Here is a 24,454-nt window from a genome sequence, read left to right on the forward strand (position 1 = left end):
AACATTCTGGCTGTGCCCAGAATCCTCTCCCTTCCCTCCTCGCAGGGTTTACGGGTTTTCCGTTGAACAAATATGGGAGCAATTCCCCTGAATTGCCAATCCCTATCAGTGCTGGTGTGGGGCACCGCAGCTAGAGCAAACAGAGCTGATTGTGGAGGGGAAAAGTGAGTGTGGAAAGCAATTGTTCTCCTTGAGTTCACCTTGATAACAGAGACGCCAGCTCCAAGACAAAAGCTGTTTCAAGATTCCATGCCCTGGGGTTGCAGGAGTCTCACTCCTGAAAAAGGAAAAACTGATGGTATTAGTTAAAAACATAGTTCAGAGGTGGGAAAGAGAGGAGGCAGAGAGAGAAGAGCTGGGCTTCATTTCTTTTTCTTCTTCCACCACCGTGAAACCTCCAGCAACTCTCCTACCCTGGAGAAGAGAACTTTACCAGGATTATTTGTTTGGAAGCTGTCAGCAGCTATAGTTCAGAGGTTAATGTCTCTCCCATCGCCGTGCTGTCAGCGTCTGCAGAAATGCTTCTGCTGAGAGGTCACTGGAGCGCAAACAAGGACAGGTGTGATGGCTCCATCTCAGCCCATCCCCACCTGCGCTGTGAGCCCAGCTGCCAGCTGGGTTTAGGGCCAGCACGCCAGGTTTCTTTATGGCAGGAGCAGCAGGAACAGCCCAGCCTTGCGCTGATGGGAAACAAACCCCTGAGGATCTCACTCTGCAGAAGAGAAGCCTCTTTATCTGTGGGTACACACAAACACAAACACCTCCAGGATTTCTCCTCCTGCATTGCTCCTCCAGGAGAGCTCCCCATTGCTGAGGAACTCTGGAGGCTTCTCCCAGCACTCAGCTCCCTGGGATAGCCAGTGGCCAGCGAGTCTGAGCCAGCTTATGGATTCAATGATGAAACTGTTGCTGGCTTACTGGGTTGGGCAAGTCCTGCTGCCCGGCAGCTCAGCCTGGGAGTGACCAGGACAGTCTCCTCTGAAAATCCCTTGGATTTAGTGCTGATAGTTCCTGGAAGGGCTCCAAGTGTGGGTTTTTTTCAGGCAGCATCTCCACAGCCTGTGTCACTGATCACGTACAGGAGTGTGGAAGTGCTCACTGATCCATGGCTAACGTGCTCTTTGGAGGTGTCCGAGGTGTTCTGGCTCTGCCTGGCTGGGAGCAGAGCCTGAGGCAGTGCCTGGAGACCAGAGGATAGAGAAACAGCTCCCAGAGGCTCAACCACAGCAGCAGGAGTGCTGCTGCTCCCCTGGAAACACTTCCCAGCTGGATGGCCCCAGGGCCTGTGCCTTCACACCACGCTGTCCTTGTGGAGCTGTTTGAGGGGCCTGGAGCAGGCACTGGGGAGATCCCCTGGTTCCTGAGAACCCCAGTTTGCAAAGCCCCCTCAAACAACCCAGCTGAGGGTCCTCAGGGCTCTGCTGGCAGAGGTGGCTCCAGGGGGACTGTGGTGACTCTCTGCAAGGGGATGGTGTCACTTGGCACAGGCTGAAATATGTCTGTGGTGGGGAGCCAGGAGGTTTCGTGATTCATTCACTGCCTGACTTCAATGGGGGATGGCTCATGGATGGATCCAGGGTGGATCCTGGAAGCATCTTTCTAAGGAAAGTTTTGGACAATGACGTCCCAGCTTCTGACGATGGATGATGCCATGTGGGACAACCTGTGCTGCCTTTTCCTGCCTTCCCACAGCAACAGGGAGGCAGGTACTCCCCATGTGAGGTTTCCTCACTGGAAATGATCCAGCAAAAGCTGCTACAGGGAAAGGGCTTGCTGCTAAGGAAAGAAGAGCTCAGTCTCTAATTCTTTGAGGTTTTGAGAGCAAAATGCACCGGCAGATGCAGGCTGTGGACAGCTATGCTGTGCTTCTTTGCTTGCTTTAAAATTCTGGGAAGTTTAAATCCACAATCCAGAGAAATCCAAGGCGTTGATCCTGGGGGACAGCTCCTCAGGACAGTTGTGTGCTGAGCATCAACAACATCCCTGGGGCAGGGAGCCTCGGGGTGCCAGTTTGCTTTTGGGCTTGTCTGTAGCTCTTTGGCACATGGTCAACTACCAGTGCCACACAGCACTCTCCACAGCAGGGCTTTTCTCCGTGCCCCACCTCCACAGCCAGGTAACTCCTCGTGGGAGGCAGCAGGAACCAGCTGGTGCTGCCCCCTCGGCTCTGCCCGTGCAGGGCAGCAGCGGGGCCCCATCCTGTGTCCTTGACGTCAGTGGTTTTCCCCTGGCAGCGCCCGGCGTGTGCAGGCTCAGACCTGGAGCTGTGCTCAGCCCTGCCCACGCCTCTGGCACGTTCCGGGCCAGCACCGCTGCTCTTCCATCTTCCATTCCCTCCCGCACAGCCACAGCCGCCAGCCCCACCGCAGGGCGTGGAGACACGGAGCTTTCCCCGTCCTTTCCCTGCTCCCCACCGGCTCTGACGGTCACCGATGTTTCCAAGCATGATGCGACTTCCCTGGAGCCTTGCACTTTCAGACCGTGAAAATCGTAACTGTGAGGTCTAGAAAACAAAAGGCCCTTTCTCACTGAGAGGAGGCTGATTAACACCCCCTCAGGGGAACCGAAGGGCCTCGTCACCCTCCTGAGTAAATATGTTTTGTTATTCCATGAAAAGGGTGACTTACCTGGCGAGGAAGCCTGAGGTCCCTGCAGCCGCACGTGGCTGTTCCAGGAGCCCCGGGGAGGGTCCGGGGGAGGTGTGAGGGGCTGTCCCTCGGGTCTCTCGGGCTGTCCCAACCTCTCCTCGGGTCCCCAAACGCCGAGGAGCACAACCCCCCCCAGTGCTGAGTGCCGAGCAGTGCTGGACACGGTGCCCAGCAGCTCCCACACCCGAGGAAGGGGCTGGTTTGGCTGGGGGAGTCTCTGGGGGTGTTTGGACACGGCAACAGGACCCACTTAGAGACCCTTGGGGGTTTGGGATCTTCTCTCCTGCCCTGTGCCACTGGTGGGGTACAAGGCACGTCAGGAACCCCTCGGAGGGTTCCCTGAGAGCTGCCCTGGCCTGCTCTGTACCAGCTGTGCCATCAATCCCCAGAATGCCATAGCCCTCTGTGGAAGGAGGAAGGCTACAGGAGGGTGAAGAGGAGAAGGAAGGAGGAAAACAGAAGCAGTTTGCTTTCTGCACAGATTTACTGCTCAATCAACTTCCCATGGCACTTCTGGGGTGCTTTTCACGGTGTCACTTTGTTTCACCTGTGTCAGACTTCTGGAAGGTTTTCCAGAGCTGGTAGCAGGAGAGAGTTGGTGTCAGTGGCAGCTCAGGACACGGGGCAGAGCAGCTGCTTGGGCCAATTCACGCGTTTTATTTGTTCTTTTTTTAGCTGTCAGGTTAATACTTTGTCCTTTATGAGCAAATCCTGGGTAGGGCCGTGCCTGGAGAAATCTGCTCTGCACAGACAGGTCGGGTTTAGCCAAGAAGAGGAGGTACCTTCAGAGGGGTCACAGACAACTCTGCCACGGCCGCTGCCAAGAGAGGCTCCCACAGTGAAGAAGGACCTGGAGGACAATCCCTTGTTCCAGCCCTTCTGCATGGCCAAAACATTTCAGGTGCAAGGCCTCCCACCTTGCCCACCCCCATCCTGCAGCCCCTGGATCACCTCCCCTCCCAGGAACCAAACCCTCAGTTCCAAGAAGAGGTGACAAAGAGAGGGATGTTTCATCCTTTTCTCCTCGTTTGCACAGGTGCATTCCAGGGAAGCACTCCCAAGTCTTATTCATAACCAATATTTGTTCCTCTGGAAATGTTCTTTTATGTTGGGTCCCTCGTTGGTGTCTGGGTGTTTATTCTGCTCAAATCCCAGAAGCAAGGAACCACACATTTGGTACCCTGCAGGAGGGACTCTGTGGCTCTTTGCCTCTCTTGTTCTTCCCCCAGCCTGTCCTGTGGCCACTCCAGTTTTCCTTGGCCATCTCCAGCTGTGAGCAGAGTGCTCTCCTCTCGTCAGTCTCTCACTCCTCCCCATTTCCCTCTGCTTCCTCCTGGAAACAGAAAAGTGGCATTAACTTGCTGCTGACCACCCCATCCCATCCATGCCACCATGGTCTTGCCCACTTGCCCACCTGTATCACCATTTATAAAGTTTAGGGATGTGTTGTTTGTTAGTAATGTTTAGGGCCTTCAGGGTGGGAAAATCCAGGATGATGCAGAGGCTTGTTCCTGGTGGGATTTTCACTGCACAGGTGAACTGACTGGCATGTGGTTCTCACAGGCATTGCTGCTTCAATCCAAAACCTCTGCAGTAAATTCAGTGCTGGGGTTCTACTTGGGGTAACAAAGCCCTGATGTAATATTTTTACACCTGTCTGACACAGATTCAGGGGTAGGGCAGAACACCCTGCTGCGTGGACAACCCTCCCTGCACCCCATTAATTTTTCCCTGCTGATCTTCTGTGGATACAGAGAGCACAAAGAAAATGTAACAGCTTGGCCAAAGAGCTACTGAACTCCTTGGCCTCACTGCAGAACCAGCAACGTCAAAGCCAGAGGTAAATGATGTTTTTTTCTGAGGGGTCTTGTGATACCTCTGCATTTGCTTCAGCACTGGGGAGGAGTTTGACAGCCCTGCTACAAACAAACCATTTTCTATAGCAGCTGCTCCCCCAGGCTATATCCTCATGCCTTGCACAACGCAGACGGAAAAGCAGAGAGGAAAGACAGAAAAGCAACGTTAGGGCAGAACAAGATTTGCAATTTGGCTTCCTAAGTGCCAATAGCAGTAACAGCCCACTGCCTCGACAGAGAATTGCATCACTCCAGGACACACAGAGGCCTCTTCAGCCTGGGGCCAACCCTGGATGTGAACACACAGCAAAGAGCTTTGCACTGATTTCTCAGTTGCTGAGCATGTTGATGTCAGCAGAAGGTGACAGTGGAGGTGTCAGTGGAAGGTGACAGTGGAGGTGTCAGTGCCTACCTTTGGGGAGGCCACTCTGGCTCCCCAGGTGAGCCAGGTGCTGGCTGGAGCTGGGCACTGGGATGGGGTGGCACAGCACAGGGTCACTTTGGGGTGATTTTTCCAAAGAAGGTGCCTAGCCCTGAACATATTTTATCCTTCTGAGCTTCCCAGGGCTGTGAACAGTCAAAGCCTGTTCTCAGAGCTGGCTGCAAATGGGACCAGAGCATGGAGACCCCTTGTTCTACAGCCAAAACCTTCCTCTTCCCCCAGCCTCGGTGCTTCCCTGTCCTTTAAAACCACCCGAGAACCCCAGGACAGAGAAGATGCTCAGCTTGAGGGACCCAACCCAACTTTACTCCCCTTTGGCCCCCTCCAGCTGGAGTCAGGCTGATGTGTGTGTGATACTGAATGTCCTCAGGTTAGAAATTCCATCTGTCAAGGATGTCATCCAGGTGAATTTTACCAGCCAGGAAAAGGAAAGCTGCCAGGAAATCACTCCTGCTGCAATCCCACAGCCGTCACAGATGGCAAGGGGCTGTGCTGGCCATGTCAAACTGTTTGCCCAGGGATGTAAGGACAGGAAAAAACAATGGCTGGTAATAAATGAAATGCTGGAAAGATTGTAAAGTGAGATGAAGGAATTTAAGGCAGGGAGTTTATATGGCCTATTTCCTGATAAAATCAGACGTTCCAAAGTGTCCCTTCACAGTGTGGCAAGACTGCAGAGAGCCCAAGGCATTTATGGGCAGCAGAATAGGCAGTTTCCTTGAAAAGGGATATTTCAGAGACATGGTTTTAAAGGTTGCTCCACGGCTCTGTGCCCACTGACACTGGAAGAAACCCTTGAGCCAAAATGTACAGCAATCCAGAAGGATGCTTGGGGTTTATTTGTTATCCCCTGTTCCCAATGTAGGAGTGCTGAGTGCAGCAGTCAGGCCTGTCTGCTCTGGGCTGGACACTGCAAACACATGTTTGAGACATGGTTACCTTTCAATAGGTTTTTCAATCTTCTCCCTGTAATATACCAGGGGTAGCAGTGCAGTGGTGACGGCGTGGCAGACCCTTGGCGACAGATGCCCTTTAACCAGACTGATAATGGCTTTCCCTTTGAACCAATCTCCCTCCTCCAGGCAGCACCTTTGCCACGAGGCAGTGACACAGGACAGGCTGTCCCCAAGTCTACTGCTCCTCCCAGAAATGTCTCTGTGCTGCCTGCAGCACTCAGGAGCAGCTGGTACCCCTGGAAAGAAGCAGGAAGAACTCAACGCCAATGCTCCAGCTGGAGAGGAGTCCGTGCTTGATGCTCCCTCTTCATTTATTGTCAGAGCTGACAGCCGAGATTCGGACAGGCTGAAGCACAGTCCCCACCAGTCCTGCCCCACCGACAGTGCCATGGCTGAGGGCTGGGATGGGGCTGCTGCTGCCCGGGGATGCAGGGGCAGGCACAGCCCTGTAGCACCGACTCCTCACCTGCCCCAAGCGGGTTACCTCGCTCTGCTCCAGCTGCAAGCCGTGCCTGGCCGGCAGCTCTGCCTGCAGCCCTCCCGTGCCGGCTGCTCGGGGCAGCCTGGCCCCTGGCAGCCCCGCGCTGCCCCGGCTCCCACCCCGAACCCCGCGCCTGGCTCTTCCCTCTCGCACCACACCTGGGGCACGGAGGGGCGGTGAAGCTCGGCCCAGGTGGGAGGGACCGGGCTCCCGTTAAATCCAAGCTCCCGGAGAAGCCGGTCCTTGCACAGACCCACCCTTGTGGTTTATGAGCTCCAGGAGCTGGAGGTGCTGCAGCGGAGCCGCGCAGGAGGGGGGACGAGCCGCTGCAGCCCAGGTACCTCCGAGTGCTGATTCCCAGGGCCGTCTCTGCCTTTGCCATGCCTCTTCCAAGTCCTTCTTTTCTTTCAGTTCTCATGCTAATGCTGCGTGCAGTTCGTATCAGTTCTTCCCTTCCATCACTCCTCCTGCTGCTGCTTTGCATTTAGCTGGGAGTTATTCTCCTGCCTTGGGAGGAATCTGCCTCGGGGATCTCAAATAAGATAAGACATGGTTGCTCCTGCCCCAGCAGTGCTGCCAGGGGGCACAAACTGAGGGGTGGTGATCCAGGGTGGGGAAGGCTGCTGGGTAATGCTGGGAGCAGTGGTGTGGAATTATGCATATTGCTCTAGCTGAGGTTCTGAGGTTTTCTCAGTAGTCAATGGGGTTTATGACATGAGCAATTACCTTTCTTATCCTTTTGAAGCCTATTTAAGATTTCCAGTGGTGTTTGTTGTCTGTGCATGTGTCCAAGTGCATGTTTCCTCCACTGCCTCAAGTGAGCTCAGCTGAGGTGAAGTGGCTGGGATTGTGTGCTCCAGTGTCTCCATCCTCCCTGTGGGAGGCTGTGGTGTGGGAATTGTGGAGAGTTCAAGGCAATAAAAGTGCCACGTGGGGGCAGAGGTTTGTGTGGGGCTCTGAGTTACTCAGGGCATTGTGGTACCACTGAACCTTCTTAAGCCACAGCCAGCCAGGAAGGTCAAAGCACTGGGAATGGGGTCAGTAGCTGTGAAACCAAAACCAGGTTCTGGGCCTCCATGCTTGTGTCAGAGGAGAGGGATTATCGGCAGGATGGCACGGAAGCTGTACAGCCAGGGCTCCAGGTGGGAGTGCCTGGATCTGCTGCTGCTGTAGGTAGATGTATTGGGAGGAAAATAGAGTCTGGGGAGGGGGGAAAATTAATCTAGTCCCACCTCTACTGCTTGGACCCAAGGGAAGAGCCTGAAGCATGTTCTGGTGCTTCTAGAGGTTTCCAGGCCTGGGTGCAGCACTGTGCAGGGCAGGGGATGTGCCCAGGCCAGCACAGATGTTCAGGGCCCTTCTGAAACACCTGCAGTGTGCAGAGCCCCCCGTGCCACCCTCTCCCTCCCCTTGGCACCCCTGAAATGCAGGGAAGCAGCCTCTTACACTGCAGATTCCTCTGATGCTGCCTGGTGAGTCCCACAAGGGCTGGAGGGAGATGTTCCCATGGTCTCAGAGAAGAAACATCCTGGCTTGTGCTCTGAGGAGCTCGTTAGTTCTGTAACTCATCTCAAACATTCTTAGGATTTGCTAATTTAGCCTATTTTTATACAGACACCCTGTTCTAAAGGCACTGTTGTCCCTGAGCCTCCCATGTCAACTGCTCACCCACAAAGAGGGGAGGGGAAACTTCTGCTGTGCTGGGACCTCTGTTGGAAATGAGGACCAGGCTCTGTGCTGCTCTTGTACCCAGAGAAGCTCTTGCCAGAGGGGAAAGAGCTGTCCCGGGAGAGGAAAAGGCTGTCATGCAGTGGGAGGGGGAGCTGCTGGAGCAGCGATTTCAACATTCCTAACAACCCGCCTCCTCCAAAAGCCTGGAGACCCTTCCAGAAGTCTGAAATGTTGCTAAACGAGCAGCACTTTGGGAGGGGGGCGGGGGGGGTCACTGGGGGTGGGTGGCTCCTGCTGTGGATGCTCTCGGGTTGCACTGGAGGGTTTCTCGCTGCCCCACCAAAACATCCTGCTCTGGCACCGCTCCTGCGGGTGCTGCCCCATGGCGCGGCTCCGGGGGCTGGTCAGACACCGAGAAGCTGTCTGGCATTTCAGAAACGCTTCTTTTCCTCGCTGCTGAGGTTCGTAATTGCCCATGTGTGAGCGAGGGAGGAGGCTCTGACAGACTCCCCTTCTCCCCCGGCGTGGGAGGGCAGCCCCTAGTGGGGCACCAGGTGCTGGAACCCCCCGGAGCTGGGGTGTATTAATATCTGCCATGTGATACCGTGCCTCTCCCTGCTCTGCAGGGAAAACACAGCATAACCATGGGAACTTTCTTTCTCAACCCCCTCAGCATGCCCCTCTAATCCAGGCAAGTCGCCCGCAGCCCTCGCAGTGATTAAACTGTGTGTAATGAGCGCTGGAAATCCTGGGTGTCCCAGCAGTTCCCTCTGCCCTTCCTGGCGAGGGGATGTGTAACAGGCTTGTCATCGGGAGGCTCCCAGGGCTCACGTTGCAAGGAAAAACAAACCAGGCTTGGCAGCTGGCTGAGCTGTTTTGGGGTCTGCGCAGACAGGGAGCGAGGCTGTGTCCCGGCTCGTATGTCTGAGCTCCAAATAACCGCGCTGGGACAGCCAGCGTGCAGCTGCCGGCGATGCTGCGGGGCAGCGCTGCCAGCTCTGCCCTTGCCCTGCCCCGCCGGGTGCCAGGGCAGAGCCCGCTCGGGGCTGGGGGGTCCCAGCGGGCTCCCGGGGCTCCCGCAGAGGAAGCGGGAGGGACTTTGCTCGGAGCGGATCCTCGGGCTCGGCCCATGTGGCGTCGCGGGGCTGAGCCGTGCCCGGCGGGTTTGGGAAGGGCGGGCGGTTATCGAGCAGCCGGGGTGTGTCGGCACAGCCCTGGCTCCAGGGCAGCCGGCTCCTCGCAGCCGCACCCAGGAGCGCCCTGCAGCCCTCCAAACACACACAGCACCCCTCCAAACACAGCACCCCTCCAAACACAGCACCCCTCCAAACACAGCACCCCTCCAAACACACACAGCACCCCTCCAAACACAGCACCCCTCCAAACACAGCACCCCTCCAAACAAACACAGCACCCCTCCAAACACAGCACCTCTCCAAACAAACACAGCACCCCTCCAAACAAACACAGCACCCCTCCAAACACAGCACCCCTCCAAACACACACAGCACCCCTCCAAACACACACAGCACCCCTCCAAACACACACAGCACCCCTCCAAACACACACAGCACCCCTCCAAACAAACACAGCACCCCTCCAAACACAGCACCCCTCCAAACACACACAGCACCCCTCCAAACACACACAGCACCCCTCCAAACACACACAGCACCCCTCCAAACAAACACAGCACCCCTCCAAACAAACACAGCACCCCTCCAAACACACACAGCACCCCTCCAAACAAACACAGCACCCCTCCAAACACAGCACCCCTCCAAACACACACAGCACCCCTCCAAACACACACAGCACCCCACCAAACACAGCACCCCTCCAAACACACACAGCACCTCTCCAAACACAGCCCCCCACCTCCTGCCCCACGTGGGTGCTCCAGTGCCTGTCCTGACTCCCCCAGCCCAGCTCCTTTTCGGGGGTGCCTGCCAAGCTGGGCTGGAGCAGAACTGGGGTTCCTGGGCTGAGCTGTGGCTCCAGCCCCACAGCCCCACAGCCTGGGTCTCCTGGTATCACAGGCTGGTCCCTCACTGGGGACTAAGAGTGTCCATCTGCACGTGAAATCTGTGATTTGTCCCCTTCAGCTTAGAGGGAGTTTTGTTCCACAGTCTGCTTCCGGTAGCAGAAACTCTGCCATTTCCAGTCTGGTTGTGTTTGTGCCAGCTTATTTCCATCTTTCTGTGCTAGCCTTGACTTAGCTGAGACAACATTTCTCCTTCCCTGGAATTTCCATGGAGCCAGTTGATCTCCCAGGCCTGGCTGAACCAGCCTGTCCGGGCATGGCTGCAGTGCTGGGGTTCCCTCTGCCAGGGCTGCCCTGATTCTGTCCCAGAGCTCACTCTGCTGCTGCCCTGGAGCCCGGGGCATGGCTGATGGCACGGTGTGGGGATGTGTGATACAGGATCCTCCTACCTGTGCCCATGCCTGGCCTCTCTTCCCTGCCTGGGGGGCACAGCAGACCTTGCCCAGCCCTCGCTGGGCCTGTGCATGGGCTGTGCCATTCCCTGTGGCTCTGGGGAGGTCCTGATGCCTGTGGGCAGCATTTGCCCGTGCCGTGCTGGTGGCCAGCAGCCACCCAGTGATTCCCCTCCTTCACCTCAGCCCTTCTCCTTTGCTCCTCCAAGCACAAGAGCCCTCAGCCGAGGCTCGAAATTCCTGTGAGGAGCTTGGGAGACCTCTCACTTCAACCCAGAGAAGGGAGGGGAGGAGAAATGAGGTTTGGAGGCTAATTCTGGCAGCATCACACATGAGAAAGATCAAAAACTCAGGGCAGGAGTACAAGAAAGGAGGGAAGCTGTTGCGTGCATGCTCCTGGAGGCCCCGACAGCCCTGGTTCATGCATCCTGCACGTTATTTCTGTACCTACTTAAATTAAAACCAGCCTTGTCTTGTGGATGCTGACTGGAGCCAGGCAGTTCTTCTCCCCAGGGGAGAATCCAATTTTCACTCCATCTCGCTTGTGTTTTTGACCTGGAATGACTCTTCTTTTTATATTTAACAAACGCTCCCTCCGAGCCTTGTACCACCCTGCACTTCTCACGCAGAGCCGGCGCTGTTGTGGCACACGGTGCCCCATGGCTGGAGACCCTGGGTGGTTTCCCAAGGTGGGCATCTGCTTACCTGGGCTCTGACCCCCACCCCCCCGGCAGAGCTGTGCTGTCACTCAACCTGAGGTGACACAAACTTTGTGGGCAGAGCCCTGGCATGGCCAGCCAGGAAAGGGGAAAGGGGGGCTGGGTTCCAGCCTGCTCCTGCATCCACTGTGCCCTAGGGCTGGGGTCTGGAAATGCCAAGGAAGAGCCAGGTGCTGGTGCTGGCCAACAGGGAAGGCACCGTGGGCTGTGGCACTGCTGCAGGCAGAGGAGGGACCCCACTACCTGCAGCCCCTCACCCACCTGCCCCCCAGTTTCTGGCAGATCCTTTCACAGCTGGTTCTCCACAGGGATAACTGGCTCCAGACTCAGTCCTCCTCCTCTGGGAACTGGGGCAGACCTGGCTCCAGCAGCATAGCCCCAAATTCCCAGAGGTTCCCACCTCTAGGAATAATTAGCAACAATTCAGGTCTGCCTTGGGCCTGTCTAATTCAGGCTCCAGAGGTGCTTCCCTTCCTGCAGCACAGCCCTGCTCCCGAGCCATTCCTGTGCCAGTCCTCTAACTGAAACCTCTCAGAGGCTCAGGAGACACAGCGGGGGCTGGGCCGACAGGAAGGTAAATGGGGTTGAGGCATTTATTCACTCCTGCAGCTCTCCGTGCTCTCGGAAGCCCTGGAGAGGGCTTTACCTGCCATGACTCGCCCGGGCCGGGTGCTGACAGCAGCAGCAGACAGCAGCGATGTTTTGCTTCTAATTCCCTACACTTCGTGAGCTCGGGGTGTTCCGGGTGTCTCTCTAGCAAGATATGGGGCTTCTCTGGGGTTATATAACTCACCCAGGGCACGGCTGCCCTGCTTTGAGCCACCCTCCGTTCCTGCTCTCAACACCTGGCAGGGCAATTAGTCACTGATTACAGCCAGTGACGCAGGGCACCAGCCCAGCTCCTGCCCGCGCCCACGGGGCTGAGGGACTGGCTGCCTTGGAGCAACGTGTCTCGTTCCTAATCCTGTGACTCCATCGTTAATCAGCCCAGGATAAGAGAGTAAATAAGTCCGTCATTGGAGACTGGTGCGGGATGGGACAAATATTTTAATAAGTGTACCCCTCTGCTTGTGAGTGCCACGTGCCAGATCCACACAGGATACGGGGAGGGAGCCCTGAGCTGTGGCATTAACTCCTGCCAGCAGAGCTTTGGCTCTGGGTCTCTGGATACCCCGTGGTCCCCACCAGTGCTGCCCTCCCCAGGGCCCGGAGAGGATGGTGTGGTGCTGACACGGGGACTGTGCTGGGCCTGGATGTCCCCAGGAGATGCCAGGCTTGGCTGCCACAGTGGGTGCAGGAGGGTGCAGGGTTACTGTCCTCACGCCAGGGCAAAGGAGTGAAGGTCCCTCAGTGTTTGGTGGCAGCGTGTTGCTGAGGGACAGCTCCTGCCAAGCAGCGGGAGCAGCAGCTGGGGGAACCTCATTTGATTGCTGATGCAGCAGGACAACTTCCCCACCTCCAAGCAGTGTCCCAAGACCCTTTTTCCCAGATATCTGAGGGAAGCCAACCCCATTCCACAGGGGTTTATAATGGGGAATAAAAAAAAACACTTTCTGCCTAAAGCGAAGCCAGGGAGTATTCCAAACGTATCTGCAGTCAGATTCCTCGAGCAGCACCACCACAGAGGCAGCAGCCACGTCCGCAGGCTTCCAGACTTGAGTTGTACCAGGAAAATGAAATCCTGGATTAGCTGTACACCCTCTTGCAGGACACTGCCCTGGCAGGCAGCTCCGGCTCTCTGCCCCACAGGGCTCCAGGCTTGCTGGCTGTCCTTGGCTGGCTCGGGGGGTCAGGGTCCCATGAGAAGGCTGCTAGAGCCTTCATTTCATTCTTAATCCAGAAAATAAGCAAATAAAAGCAGGATTCCACTTTATGCCTACGAATCCTGAAAAGCTGTTGCCAGTGAGCCTTTCGTGTGCTTGCCCGGCTGCGCTGTGGCACCGGGAGCAGAGGCTGGAGGGGCTGGAAAAGCAGGACAGGGTGATTTGTTTTTGTATGAGCTGAATTCCAGCTTTCTCTCCAAATCCCCTTTTTTATGGACTTTTCCGCTGAAGTCTGCTCCTGCCCGGGGCATGCCTGTGTAACCACTCCTCTCTGCATTCCTCAGATTCTTATTCCGCTGGAGACTGGATTGAAGACGGGGTCTGAGGTCCCTGGTGGAGGAAGGAGGCGAGGAGGAGGAGAAGGAGGAGGTTTCCCTTGGCCTCTAAGCTGTGAAACCGGAAAACCAGAGCATGTCACAGGTCATAGAATCCCACGTGTTGCGTGTTGGACAGACTGTGTGTATTTCCTCACCGGAGGAAAGCAAGAGCCTGCGCCCGGCGGGGTGCCCGGGCTGCTCCGCGCTGCCGGGCAAGTACGTCTACTACTCCACGGAGGCCTGGACTGACGCCCCCTCCTTGGTGCACCCCAAGGCTCGCCTGCTCCCCAGCGGGAGGGCGCACGGAGCCCAGCCCGTGCCGGAGCACGTGGCTGCTCACACGCAGGGGAAGGGCCAGCAGAATTCCTCCTTGGAGAGACCCCCTGCCCCGTGCCAGCCGAAGGAGGAGGAGAGCACCAGCACGGCCCCTGAGGCTCAGCCGATGTCTCCCTCCCTGGACATAACCATAGAGACTCTCAACCAGATGATCCTGGAGATCGACCCGACCTTCCAGCCGCTGCCGTGCAGGCCGGTGAAGGATGCAGCCCAGCCTGCTGCTCAGGGGGACGCTGCGGCCACCAAGAAGCAGGAGCCAGAGGCAATAGGTGAGGCAAAGGCAGCGCTCGGGCTGTGGAGCCTCCGGAGCTCCCATCTGGTGAAAATCAGAGCCTGGGGCAGAGGGGTTGGGCACACGCCTGTCCCCTGGACCCACACAAGGTCCTGTGCTCCTGGGGAGGCTGGAAACGGGCACCAGGGACATTGCCCACTGTCCCCAGGGGGATCACTGTGGGGGACTGTTTCCTGACATCAGGGTTCCATATTAAGGAGCAGGACAGGCTGTGTATCCAAGCTCTGCCTGACTCCAGTGCTTCCACAGCCCTGGTCTGATCACTCTTGACATGTCTCATGTCCAGACAGATCAAAGGGGTCCAAGAAGGAACAGGGGAAAAAGCTTTTAGGTCTACCTGATGTTCATTTCCCTGTGTTTGAAGAAAACAATTCTCAATACAAATGGGACTTGCAGCTGTTGGAAAACTTCTAATCCCAGTTGTCACCACCAGTGACTGCCCCTGGGCTCTGGATGCCCAGTGAGGACCCTGCTCCCCTCAAGGGCAGCAGAACCTTTCCCAGGGTCACACTTCACCTGTGGGAGCACATGGATTTGCAGCCAGATTTCCAGAGCCCTGGGCTAAGGTATCAAGTGTTGCACAACCATCCCATTTAAGTGTTCCCAATTCTTTTGCCAGGGAACTTCTTTTTCCAGGGCTTGGGCACCCCCGGGCAGCATACCTGGCATAGGCAAGGCACCAGCAGCACATACCAGCCCTGTCTCTGCTCACAGTGCCTTACTTGACTCCTTGTGCAACTCTTCCCTGTCATCCCTGCAACCCAAGCTCTGATTTGTGAGCTGCTCCTGATCCAAGTTTTCCTGCCTGGGCTCTCCTGCTCATTTTAGGTGTTCAACACTCTGTGCACGGGGCAGCCCCAGCACATGGGGAGCTGACACTGCTGACAGGACAGGTCTAGGGTGGTTCAGGTGCCTCTAGTCTCACTGCTTCCCAAAAGCTTTATTGCTCATCCTTGTCTTTACACGTGGTCAACACCTCAACAATCAGTCCCCAGGCTTCTTTCCACAGCAAGGTCAAATGTGAGGATGTTAAAAGAAAATTCAATTCTCCCTGAGCCCTCTTGCAAACATAAGGATGGCAGGGCTGGAGAAGGATGAGGTGGGTGTGAGGGTCCTGGTGCTGCAGCAAGGCAGCAGCACTGCAGGAACCGTGCAGTTCCAGAGCAGTGTCCCTGCTTCCTGCTGGGATGGACAGTGCGGCCTTGCAGATAAAATACCGTGACAAAGTGCAGATCCAGCTCAGGCATCTCAGTGCCTGACCCATTCCACTGCCCCCCTCCGTGCTCTGCTCGGGGGCTGGAGCCCCAGGCAGCTCCACAGGTAACGTGCTAGTGGTCTGGAGAATCTGGCTGCAAGCGTGGAACTGAACATCTGGAAAGCTGGCCACGAATTCAGTGGGGAAAGCCTCACTCCAGCTTTCATTTTCTTTTAACAGCTCTTGGTTTTTTTACACAAACTTCCTCCATAGTGCAGCGTCCCTGTTCACTCACCTGCTCCTGCTCCAGCAACCTGTGCCCTGATGTGAGGGTGGCAGGGACTGATGGTGCCCAAGAGAGGCAAGAGGGGCCTGTCCTTGTCTTGTCTAGTGGAGACCATGGGGAAGATTTAAACATGGCACTCGATCCTGATGGGTCCCTTCCAACTCAGCACAGTCTATGAAATGCTGCAGCAACAGGAGGCACGTTCATGAGAGGCACTATTCCCTCTGGATCCTTCTAGTTCCTAGAGGAAAAGGAGATCTCGGCTTGCGTGACATCTGGCCTCCCTGTTCGTGGCACTTTTGCCACTCCTTGATGCTGGAAAACTTGCCAAGGTCTTGAGCAAATATTTGAGGTTTAACCACGGGTGATAAGAGGAGCAAAGGCAGAGAAGTAGGAGGTAAAAGGCCTCAGGAGCCTGGTGCACAGACGCTTGTCAGTTCTTTAAAGAACAATTAAAATCCCCATTTCTTTCTCCTTTTGGGGAGACAGTGACAAAAAGCATCCGGCCAGCTCTCTGCAAGGGTTTGTGCACTGGTACCAGGACGTGTGGCCACAGAGCTGCCCCCAGGCTGGGCATTGGAGGAGCTGCTGCTGGCAACAGGGCTGTGGAGGGGCAAGGCTCTGGCTCTGTCCTGCCATGATCCAGCTGTGTCCCCACTGGGGACCAGCCCTCCTGGCTCACACAGCACCTCCTTGGTGCTTGTGGCTGGCCGTGTTTATCCAATCTCGTGCTGGTTTGGCACAGAGAAGGGGCTCAGGGAGTCACTTCTGTACAGCCCCGTGCTTTTCCTGCTCATCCAGCTCCGTGCCCCAGAGTTCAGGTGGTTGCTGGCAGTAGCCAGGGCCAGCAGCTCCCGCACAGCAGGTCCATCAGGACCTGTCAGACCCCGGGCAGGGAGCTCAGGGCTGTCAGAGCAGTTTGTCTTTGATGCAGCATAAAGGATTTTCCCTTTCGGAGAAACACCTTTGAGAAGGGGAACTTTCCTGAACTCCATGGCAGGGCAAGAACCAGGCGCTGAAAAGCAAAGCTGGGCACGTCCAGACTGGGAGGGAGGTGCACACCTCTGGCACTGGGGTGATTAAGTGATTAACCACGGGAGCAGCTTCCCTGGGATGTGATGAATCGCTGCAAGCACTCAAATCAAGTCTGGGTGTCTCTTGCTGAAAGTCCTCTTCCAGCTCAGCCAGAAATGCTGGCTTTGTCCAAGGAATCCTGGACCTGACGTGCACCAGGCAGCCCTGGTGCTGGCTGTGAAGCTCCACTGAGGGTGTTGGACAGGAGATGCTGTCAGGTGTGTTCCCATGTCACTAATGGCAAGTGGAAGGGCTGGCTCTGAGCACGAAGGGAAGGGAGGGAAGAATCCCACAGCAGGACACAGGCACAGAGACTGCCTGGGAAGTGACTTCTCTAGAGAGATCTGTGCAGGGTGGGAGAAAGGAGGAGGGAGCAGCCAGCCCCTGCCCGGGTCTGTGCTTGCTGCCAGCCTGGCTGGTCCTGTACACCAAGAATGTTGTAACTGCCCCTGTCCCACGTGGATTTCCACTGCCCCACTGCCACAGCCCAGCTGTACCTGGGGCCAGGTGACATCCCCCTGCTCCTCTGCCCAGGGTGGGCAGGGCCACCCTCCGAACCTGATGTCACCCCGGGGGGAGCAGCCAGGTGTTTTTCTCTTGAGTCAGGTACAAACAGAGCAGCTGCTGGAGGGAACACCCGCCTCTGGCTGCAGGTCTTGGCAGGTCCTGGCTGGGTAATGCTGGCGAGGGGGGTCTGAGCAGCCAGACGTGACCGCACGTAACCCCCTTCCCTGGGAGCCTGCCAGCAGCAGGGGGGTCACTTCACCTTGGGATCCGTGAGGAATCAGCCTTCACAGGGTCTCAACAAAGGGTAGTGCTGGACCCCCAGCCCTGCAGAGATGGGGCTAAAATTCACAGCAGGAAGAACAGACAGAGCTCTGTTCCTCACAGGGCTTTGCTAGAGAACCCAGCTTGCACACCAGATACTTCATGACCTCCTCTCTCTCTCTGCAGACATCAAGTACATAGAGCTGATACCAGGCAGAGCCACGGGGCCCGACCTGCCACAGGGCTCCCCCAGCCCTTCGGGCACCCCCTTCTCCAGGTCCCCTCAGACCAGCAGCTTCCTGCCCCAAAAAGGAGCACTCGGAGGCAAATACAGCACCAGTGACAGCGTGGTTTTCTCGAGCCCAGCCGGACCCTCGAGTCCCCAGTCGGGCGCCCTGGGCTGCAGCAAAGCATCCGAGAGCACCGGCGCGCCCTGGCAGTGCCTGGCAGGACACACGGACACAGTTTCCTACAGCCCCGGGGCCCTCAGCACCTCCCCAGGTGCTGACAATCTGCTGAAGCCCGTGCAGGTGCTGAGGGCCCGGCAGAGGGGAAGCTGGGTGTCCCAGCTCTCCACGAGCCCTGGCTCTGACACCAGCTACATCCTGGGCAGGTAAATGCCACCTGTGCCAGGTGGAAGAGGCACAGGGCAGACGATGCCCTTCAGGGTTGGTGCAGTGGCTGGGATGGTCTCTGTGTGTGAACAACCCCCTGATCTCTGCTCTGTCTCCCTCCTGCAGCAGCACCCACTCGCTCCACAACGAGGACTCGGATGCTTCGGCTGCTGCCTCCCTGTCCCCCGCCAGCTCCCTGGGCAGCCCCTGCTCCCCTTCCTCTGGCATCGTGTCTCACCCCAGGGAGGCTTTTGGCCAGAGCTCCCCCCAGCCCCGGGCTGGCAGCTCCCCCAGCGCCGGCACCGCCCTGGCCCAGAAGGGCCAGGCCAGCAGCTGCCCCCCGTCCATCCTCACCTCCGCGGCCGACATCCCGGTGCTGCTGGTGAACGGGTGCCTGGAACAAGGAGATGGAGCCCCCCGAGTGGCCAAAGCCCCCCCCAGCTCTGCCACGCAGCCCGCCGGGGCCGGCTGCAGCCCGGCCTCGAGGCTCGGTGGCCTGAACAACGCGCGGTCAGCGCCCGCGCTCAGCTGCCTCTCGGACAGTGAGTCACGGGGCAGGGCTGCACACCCCAAAACTGCTGGGAAACGGGGAGCAAACCCCATTTTCCCTCCGCTTTAGCTGTGGACAATAGACACAAAGGGTGAGAGGTCCTCGCTGGAGCTCCTTGCTGTGTCTCCCCATGGTCCGGGTGGTCTCCAGCCTGAGGCTGGTGACCCTGGATTAGGCACAGCTTTCTGCCCACCGGTGTCCTGGGACATGGGCTCAGCAGGCAGGAATGCTCTGCTCCCTCCAGGAGATGCAGATGCACCTATTTATAGCACCTGAGAATGAGAAACATCATTCTGTCCTGCCCTGCCTGTTTGCAGACCCACACCGGGTTGGGAGGAGGGGTTGGGGTTCCCATTTGCTGTGAGGACACCAAAAGGCACCAGGGTTCACAAGGTCCCTCATTCAAGGGCAGACACTGGGGCTATTGTTCTCTGGAGGAGATGAGCAGAGGCAGCTTTCGGGGCAGAGGGGTTTAATTGGGATCCTTATGGCAATAGCAAGAGGGTGTGTGGGTCAGATCCTGCTCTAAGTCCCGTGGTCCAGTGGATTGTGCAGGGCTGGGCAGGCTGGCACTGCCAGGGCATTCCATGTGACCCTCTCTGCACTACATCACAGCCTGCCAAGAGAGATAATTACATAGAGAACGAGCTGTTCTGAGGAGCGGGGAGGAAAGGATTCAAAAGGCTTGAAAAGCCTTCAGCCCTGGCTACCCTGAGACAGAAATGTCTTTGCTGGGCTCTGCCATCTGTGGAGGTCCTTCAGGTTCCTGCTGGCCTTGACATGCTGTGGTCTCCTGCAGGTCCCCTGAAGGCTGGGCAGCCCACCATGAAGTTTGTGATGGACACATCAAAATACTGGTTCAAGCCAAGCATCAGCAGGGACCGAGGTGAGGCAGGGAAGGCTCTATGGGTGTGACCCCACCTCGGGCTCTGGGCTGTCCCCAGAGCTCTCCGGTGTCCCTGTGGGGGCAAGTCAAAGCCTACTGGGGGCTGATGGGTGTGGCGGGACCCTCTCACAGCTTGAGAGGGACAGCTCAGAAACAAGGGCCGTGCCACGGCCCCTCTGTGTCCTCCAAGCCCGGCAAAGCTTCTCCTGCTGTGACACAGCGTGGCCTGGGCAGGGGCTGAGTGTCCTGGGGACTGCGGGGACCCGTGGGACCGAGCCAAGGCCCTGCGGTGTGCGTGTCCTTGGCACACCTGCAGAGCTTTTCCTGCTGCTGCCAAGGAGGGACTCCCTGCAGAGCCCCGGGGCACAGCGCGGGGAGCTCCCACCTGCTGTGTTTGGCTGAGCCCCTGCCTCTGCTCTGACAGCAATCCAGCTGCTGAGGGACAAGGAGCCGGGCACGTTCCTGGTGCGGGACAGCACCTCATTCCGGGGCTCCTTCGGGCTGGCCATGAAGGTTCCTGCCTCTCCCTCCGGCAGCCAGACAGGTACGGGGGTGCACAGGGGGGCTGCTTCAAGGGTTTAACTGAAACTACTCAAACTGAAGCCAGATGAGAGGCCACAGGACTCTGGTGTGTGGGAGGTGCTGGCAGAGTGTCTGCGTGTGCCCGTTCCACTTCTCACAGGGGCTGGCACCATGATGATGCCACAAAGCGGCTCCAGTGATGCCCTGGGACAGGACTCTGGGGTGGCCAGGGGTGACACGGTGGCACTGGGGTCGGTGCTGATGCTGATGATGGTTCCTCTTGCAGGCGAGGAGAGCAGTGACCTCGTCCGGCACTTCCTCATCGAGTCCTCCACCAAAGGGGTTCACCTGAAGGGTGCCAGCGAGGAGCTGTATTTCGGTAAGGACGGTGCTGTTGCCCACAGCAGCCCTGGCAGCGCCAGGAGCTGTTCCCAAAGCCCCTGGAAGCACCAGCCAGGACCAGGTGAATGTGTTGCACACCTGCCAGCACAGGAACCCCCTCCCCAGCCCCAAGTCCTGCCTGCACTTCCCTGACGGTGAGACCGTGGCTCCAAAGCAGGAACATGAGCTCCCTGGGACACGGGTGCAGGTGTGTGGGTGGGGGGTTCCAGGCAACGGCCCCCCCCCCCAACTCACAGTTCTGGTTGCAGGGAGCCTCTCTGCCTTCGTCTACCAGCACTCCATCACCCCGCTGGCACTGCCCTGCAAGCTCAGCATCCCCACCCGAGGTAGGAGACGCGACAGGAGGGAGGCTCCGAGCGGCTCCTCCCGCTGCTCCGGGGAGGGGGGCGCGGTCCTGCTGTGGGGAGGGGTCTGAGCCCCCCCGGGTGCCTGCGAGGGGCTGCTCCCCTGGCTGCAGGTGGAGCAGGGACCTGCAGAGCTGACCTGGGGACGGGAAGGCGGTGACTCCTTTCCGCTGGGGATGGGGTGGGAGCAAGGGAAGTAGGAGTGGGAGATCAGAGGTGAACAGAGCCCGGAGAGGGAAATGAAGGACAATTAAGTTAATTACTGCTCTAAACCCCTGCAATTAGAGTGGTCCTGGGCCTTTGAGCTTCTTGTGAGATAAGGAACGGCCACAGAGGTGATCAGCTCAGCCTGGCCTGTGGCATCACTGCTCCTGCTTGTCCTTTGTGCAGATCTTGCTGATGGAGAGGACAGCCCTGACTGCACTCCTGAACCTGCCCTGTCCCTGGCCAGGAAAACTGCAGGTGAGGACATGAGCCGGCTGCTGGCCCTGGGGACAGCCCAGCTGGCAAGAGCTGGAGCCCTGGGCACACTGTGACAGCAGCAGATCACCCCTGTGCACTGGTGGCCACTGGTGTGGCATCCCCCTCCAGCTTCCCCATGGAGCTGGAGATAGCTGCAGGATTTCTGCAGATTTTTTTCCTGGGCTGAAAGGGAGCATGATATTTTTAGGGAAGGGAGACTTTGGGTCCTCAAGTTGCTTGAAAACACAGTTCTTGAGGTCATGAGGCTGATAAATGACCCCCAGGTCCCACAGTTTTAAAGAGTTCCTGATTTTTAAGCCTCTCTCCCGATGAGCTTCAATGGGGGTGGAACAGCTGGAGCTTTGGGAGAGGGATGGGCAGTCAGGGGCTGGTGAAATTGCCTTATAGGGCACATGTGGGAATGACAGAGCAGGATGGGAAAAGGTCTGTGCACCTCAGTCTGGGTGGGCTCCAGGTGAGAGCAAAAGTGAAGAGCAGGAGACCAAACGGACAGGTCACAACACAGGCTGGGGAGCTGGAGACTGCTTTGTTTTGCTGGAAATTCTGAAAAATCAGTTGGCAAGCTGGAAAGTTTAGTTTGACCCAGAACAGCCCTTTAAACAGCTCAATCAGCCTGAAATGTCATGTTTTAGGTTGGCTGTCAGCCCTTCGTTAGCTTGGGGTATTTCTGCTTTTCATTAAAGGAAATATGTAATAAACAGAAAAAAAAAAAACCAGCAAATGTGACATTTAGAAACGGGAAATTAAATACTTTGACTTTTACAACAATTAGTGCAAAGAATTAAAGCAAACCAAACTAAATTAGTGAAGAATTTCTGAGTCACCAAATCTTTTAATTTTCGTCAAAACAAACCTGACCCGGATCCCTGTGAGGGATCTGCAGGATGACCCCAGGGACCCAGCCCTGGCTCTGGCCCATGTCACAGCCACGCTGAGCCCCGTGCTGTCCCTGCAGTGTGCAACGTCCTGTACCTCAGCTCGGTGAACGTGGAGACGCTGACGGGAGCCCCGGCCATCCTGAAGGGCATCTCCTGCACCTTGGAGCTGGAGACGCTGCCCACCCCCACGCTGGTGCACTTCAGGGTGACAGAGCAGGGTGTCACGCTGACCGACGTGCAGAGGAAGTAAGAGCTCAGGATGGGCCGAGGGGGGGCTCAGGGAGAGGCAGCTCCCTCCTCACCCCCCAGCCTCAGGACAGCCTGCCCTGGTTGGACAAACCCGTGTCACCATCCAGGGGTGGGCTTGAGCCCTTAACAAGGGGTGCTGTGTTTTTGTGGCATCGCAGGGGTGGGATGCAGGAGCCAGCTGCGCCCAGGGTTGGGATTTTGGGGTGCCTTGAGACCATCAGCCTCCCACAAGCACAACAGGGCAAACTGGTGTCCTTGCCCAGGCCCTTCCCTTTCCTAATGATTCCCTCTCCTCTTCCAGGGTGTTTTTCAGGCGACACTACCCTTTGGCTGCCATCAGGTTCTGTGGGATGGACCCTGAGAACAGAAAGTGAGTTTGGGGCAGCTGTGCCTGTCGGAGCCACCCGCCGTGCTCCCTTCCCCGCGTTTCCCAGTGCCTCTGCACCACTTCAAATCCCAAATCCCATAAAACTGCCCTGGGCACACCGTGCTGGGGTGGATCTAAACATAACCCTTGGCTTTGCAGCTGATGGAATGAGTTAAACATCAGCCTTTGAGCAACTCCAATTCTGTTCTTCCCCCAGGTGGCAGAAGTACTGCAAGTCCTCCAGGTAAGAGCAGGGATCTCCCACATGGAGTGGGGGGTGGAATCCGGGGGGATTATGCTGCTTTGGGAAGTGGCTGCATTGCAAAGCAGCAAAGAAAGAGCTTAAAAATGAGGAGGGGATGAGATAGAAGTTACCATGGTGGCAGGATGAGGCGTGGGACTGATGGGTGAAGCTTTGCAGGGGTTGCTCTGTAGGTTTGGATAAGAGGTTTGGCTGAGCCCAGTTTCCACATCCCCTCATGCAGGAGCCCCCGTCCAAATCCCACAGCCTTCCCAGGGACTTGTGCTGGGTTCAGGAAGTGAATTTATATCTGGCTCTACCTTGTGCTCAAGAATCTTTTCACAGCTGGGGAAGCCTTGCCAAAAATGCTCCTCCCGGCTGCTTGGCTTCCAAGGAAACGTGATTGGGGAGCAGGCCAAGGTGGAATTGCTGGAACTGGGATTTGGCTTTGTGGCTGGGCTGGTTTCAGCCTATTCCTTCAGATTCCTGGATGCAAACTGAATAAGCCTCTTTTCTTTCTCAAAGAATCTTTGGGTTCGTGGCCAAAAGCCAGACAGACTCGGAGAACCTCTGTCACCTGTTTGCGGAGTACGACACCGTGCAGCCAGTGTCCCTTGTCATCGACCTGCTCCGCCAGCTCCTGCCCAGCCCATAGCGACAGAACCCTGGGACGCTCGGGGCCAGCAGCTGCTCACACACTGCTGAGCTTCTCCTGCTCCCCTTCTCCTGCTTCTGGGTTGCATTTTGGCAACAGCACGTATTTAGACTTTTTTGTTATGCACCGTCGCATCAGGAGCCTCAGCTGAAGACTTTCAGCTCTGGTGGGAGGGGATGCTCCTCCGAGCCTCTCCATGGGGCACTGGCTGCCCTGGGGAAGGGACGGGAGCTGTGCTCTCCATGGAACCACTGTCCCTCAGCTGGACCATCTGCTTTGAAGGACCACAATGCTCTGGCTGGGGTTTCTACCAGCCATGAGGTGCCCTGTTCTTGGGGTGTCTGGGCTGAGAGAGCTCACGGAGCTGAACTGAGCTGAGCTCCCACCATTGGGGACTCAGCCCTGACACCCCAGTGCTGCACGAGCGAAAGTCTGTGGGAGGAATCACCCCCTGAGCAGCACAAAGAGGCAGCTTTGCAAATCAAAGTGTATAAAATGACTAAGTCCTACTGGAAACCTGCTTCCCTTAAGGAGCAAGCAGCATCCACAGGCAGGAATGACAGAGCAATGCATTTTTCCTGGTGCTGGGAAATTCTCCTGCCCTTTTACGCAGTGCGGGGTTGCGGGCAGGGCTCGACCTCCCAGCATTGCTGAGAGCTGGGAAATAAATGGTGACATTTTCATGACAGTGAAACATCGGGTTTTTGGAAATGACTTGCCTGAATTTGGGCCGGATTCTCAGATGACGTAAATTGGCAGGGCCTCAAGGAAGACGGTGCTGCCATGATCTGCAGCAGCTGAAGGGTCAGCTCGAGCTGTAGCTCAGAGCAGAAAGCAGCTCTGAGGCCACCGTGCTTTTCTCTACCTTAGTTCTCATTTGGTGCCTCTGCATTGGTTTAATTTTGGGCCCCCTGTTAACAAACCCTCTCAGGGGTATTCTCAATAAAGCAGTAGAACATTTAT

General features: G+C 57.0%; 1 protein-coding gene across 4 annotated transcripts; it reads left to right on the forward strand.

The window, feature by feature from the left end:
* The first annotated feature begins 6,641 nt into the window (after positions 1 to 6,641).
* TNS4 (tensin 4) lies at positions 6,642 to 24,185 on the forward strand. Of its 4 annotated transcripts, none has more exons than XM_053965522.1 (13): positions 6,642 to 6,720; positions 13,317 to 13,954; positions 17,487 to 17,913; positions 18,041 to 18,456; positions 19,264 to 19,350; positions 19,775 to 19,894; positions 20,159 to 20,251; positions 20,523 to 20,600; positions 21,009 to 21,080; positions 22,057 to 22,225; positions 22,530 to 22,598; positions 22,813 to 22,839; positions 23,362 to 24,185. In XM_053965522.1, the coding sequence occupies exons 2-13, from the start codon at positions 13,444 to 13,446 to the stop codon at positions 23,489 to 23,491; spliced, it is 2,199 nt and encodes a 732-aa protein (XP_053821497.1). In that variant the 5' UTR covers positions 6,642 to 6,720; positions 13,317 to 13,443; the 3' UTR covers positions 23,492 to 24,185. The 4 variants fall into 4 exon arrangements, with proteins under 4 accessions (XP_053821497.1, XP_053821498.1, XP_053821499.1 ...); XM_053965523.1 differs by having other exon boundaries at positions 18,044 to 18,456; XM_053965524.1 differs by lacking the exon at positions 20,523 to 20,600.
* Positions 24,186 to 24,454: the final 269 nt, after the last annotated feature.

Source organism: Vidua chalybeata, chromosome 26 (genome assembly GCF_026979565.1).
Source record: "Vidua chalybeata isolate OUT-0048 chromosome 26, bVidCha1 merged haplotype, whole genome shotgun sequence".
In the NCBI taxonomy this organism is placed as follows: domain Eukaryota; kingdom Metazoa; phylum Chordata; class Aves; order Passeriformes; family Viduidae; genus Vidua; species Vidua chalybeata.

Coding starts and splice junctions, on each gene's coding strand:
- TNS4 (XM_053965522.1), top strand. CDS start 13,444: ATGTCACAGGTCATAGAATCCCACGTGTTGCGTGTTGGACAGACTGTG. Junction 13,955..17,486: donor GCAGGAGCCAGAGGCAATAG/GTGAGGCAAAGG, acceptor CTCTCTCTGCAG/ACATCAAGTACATAGAGCTG. Junction 20,601..21,008: donor GCTCAGCATCCCCACCCGAG/GTAGGAGACGCG, acceptor TCCTTTGTGCAG/ATCTTGCTGATGGAGAGGAC.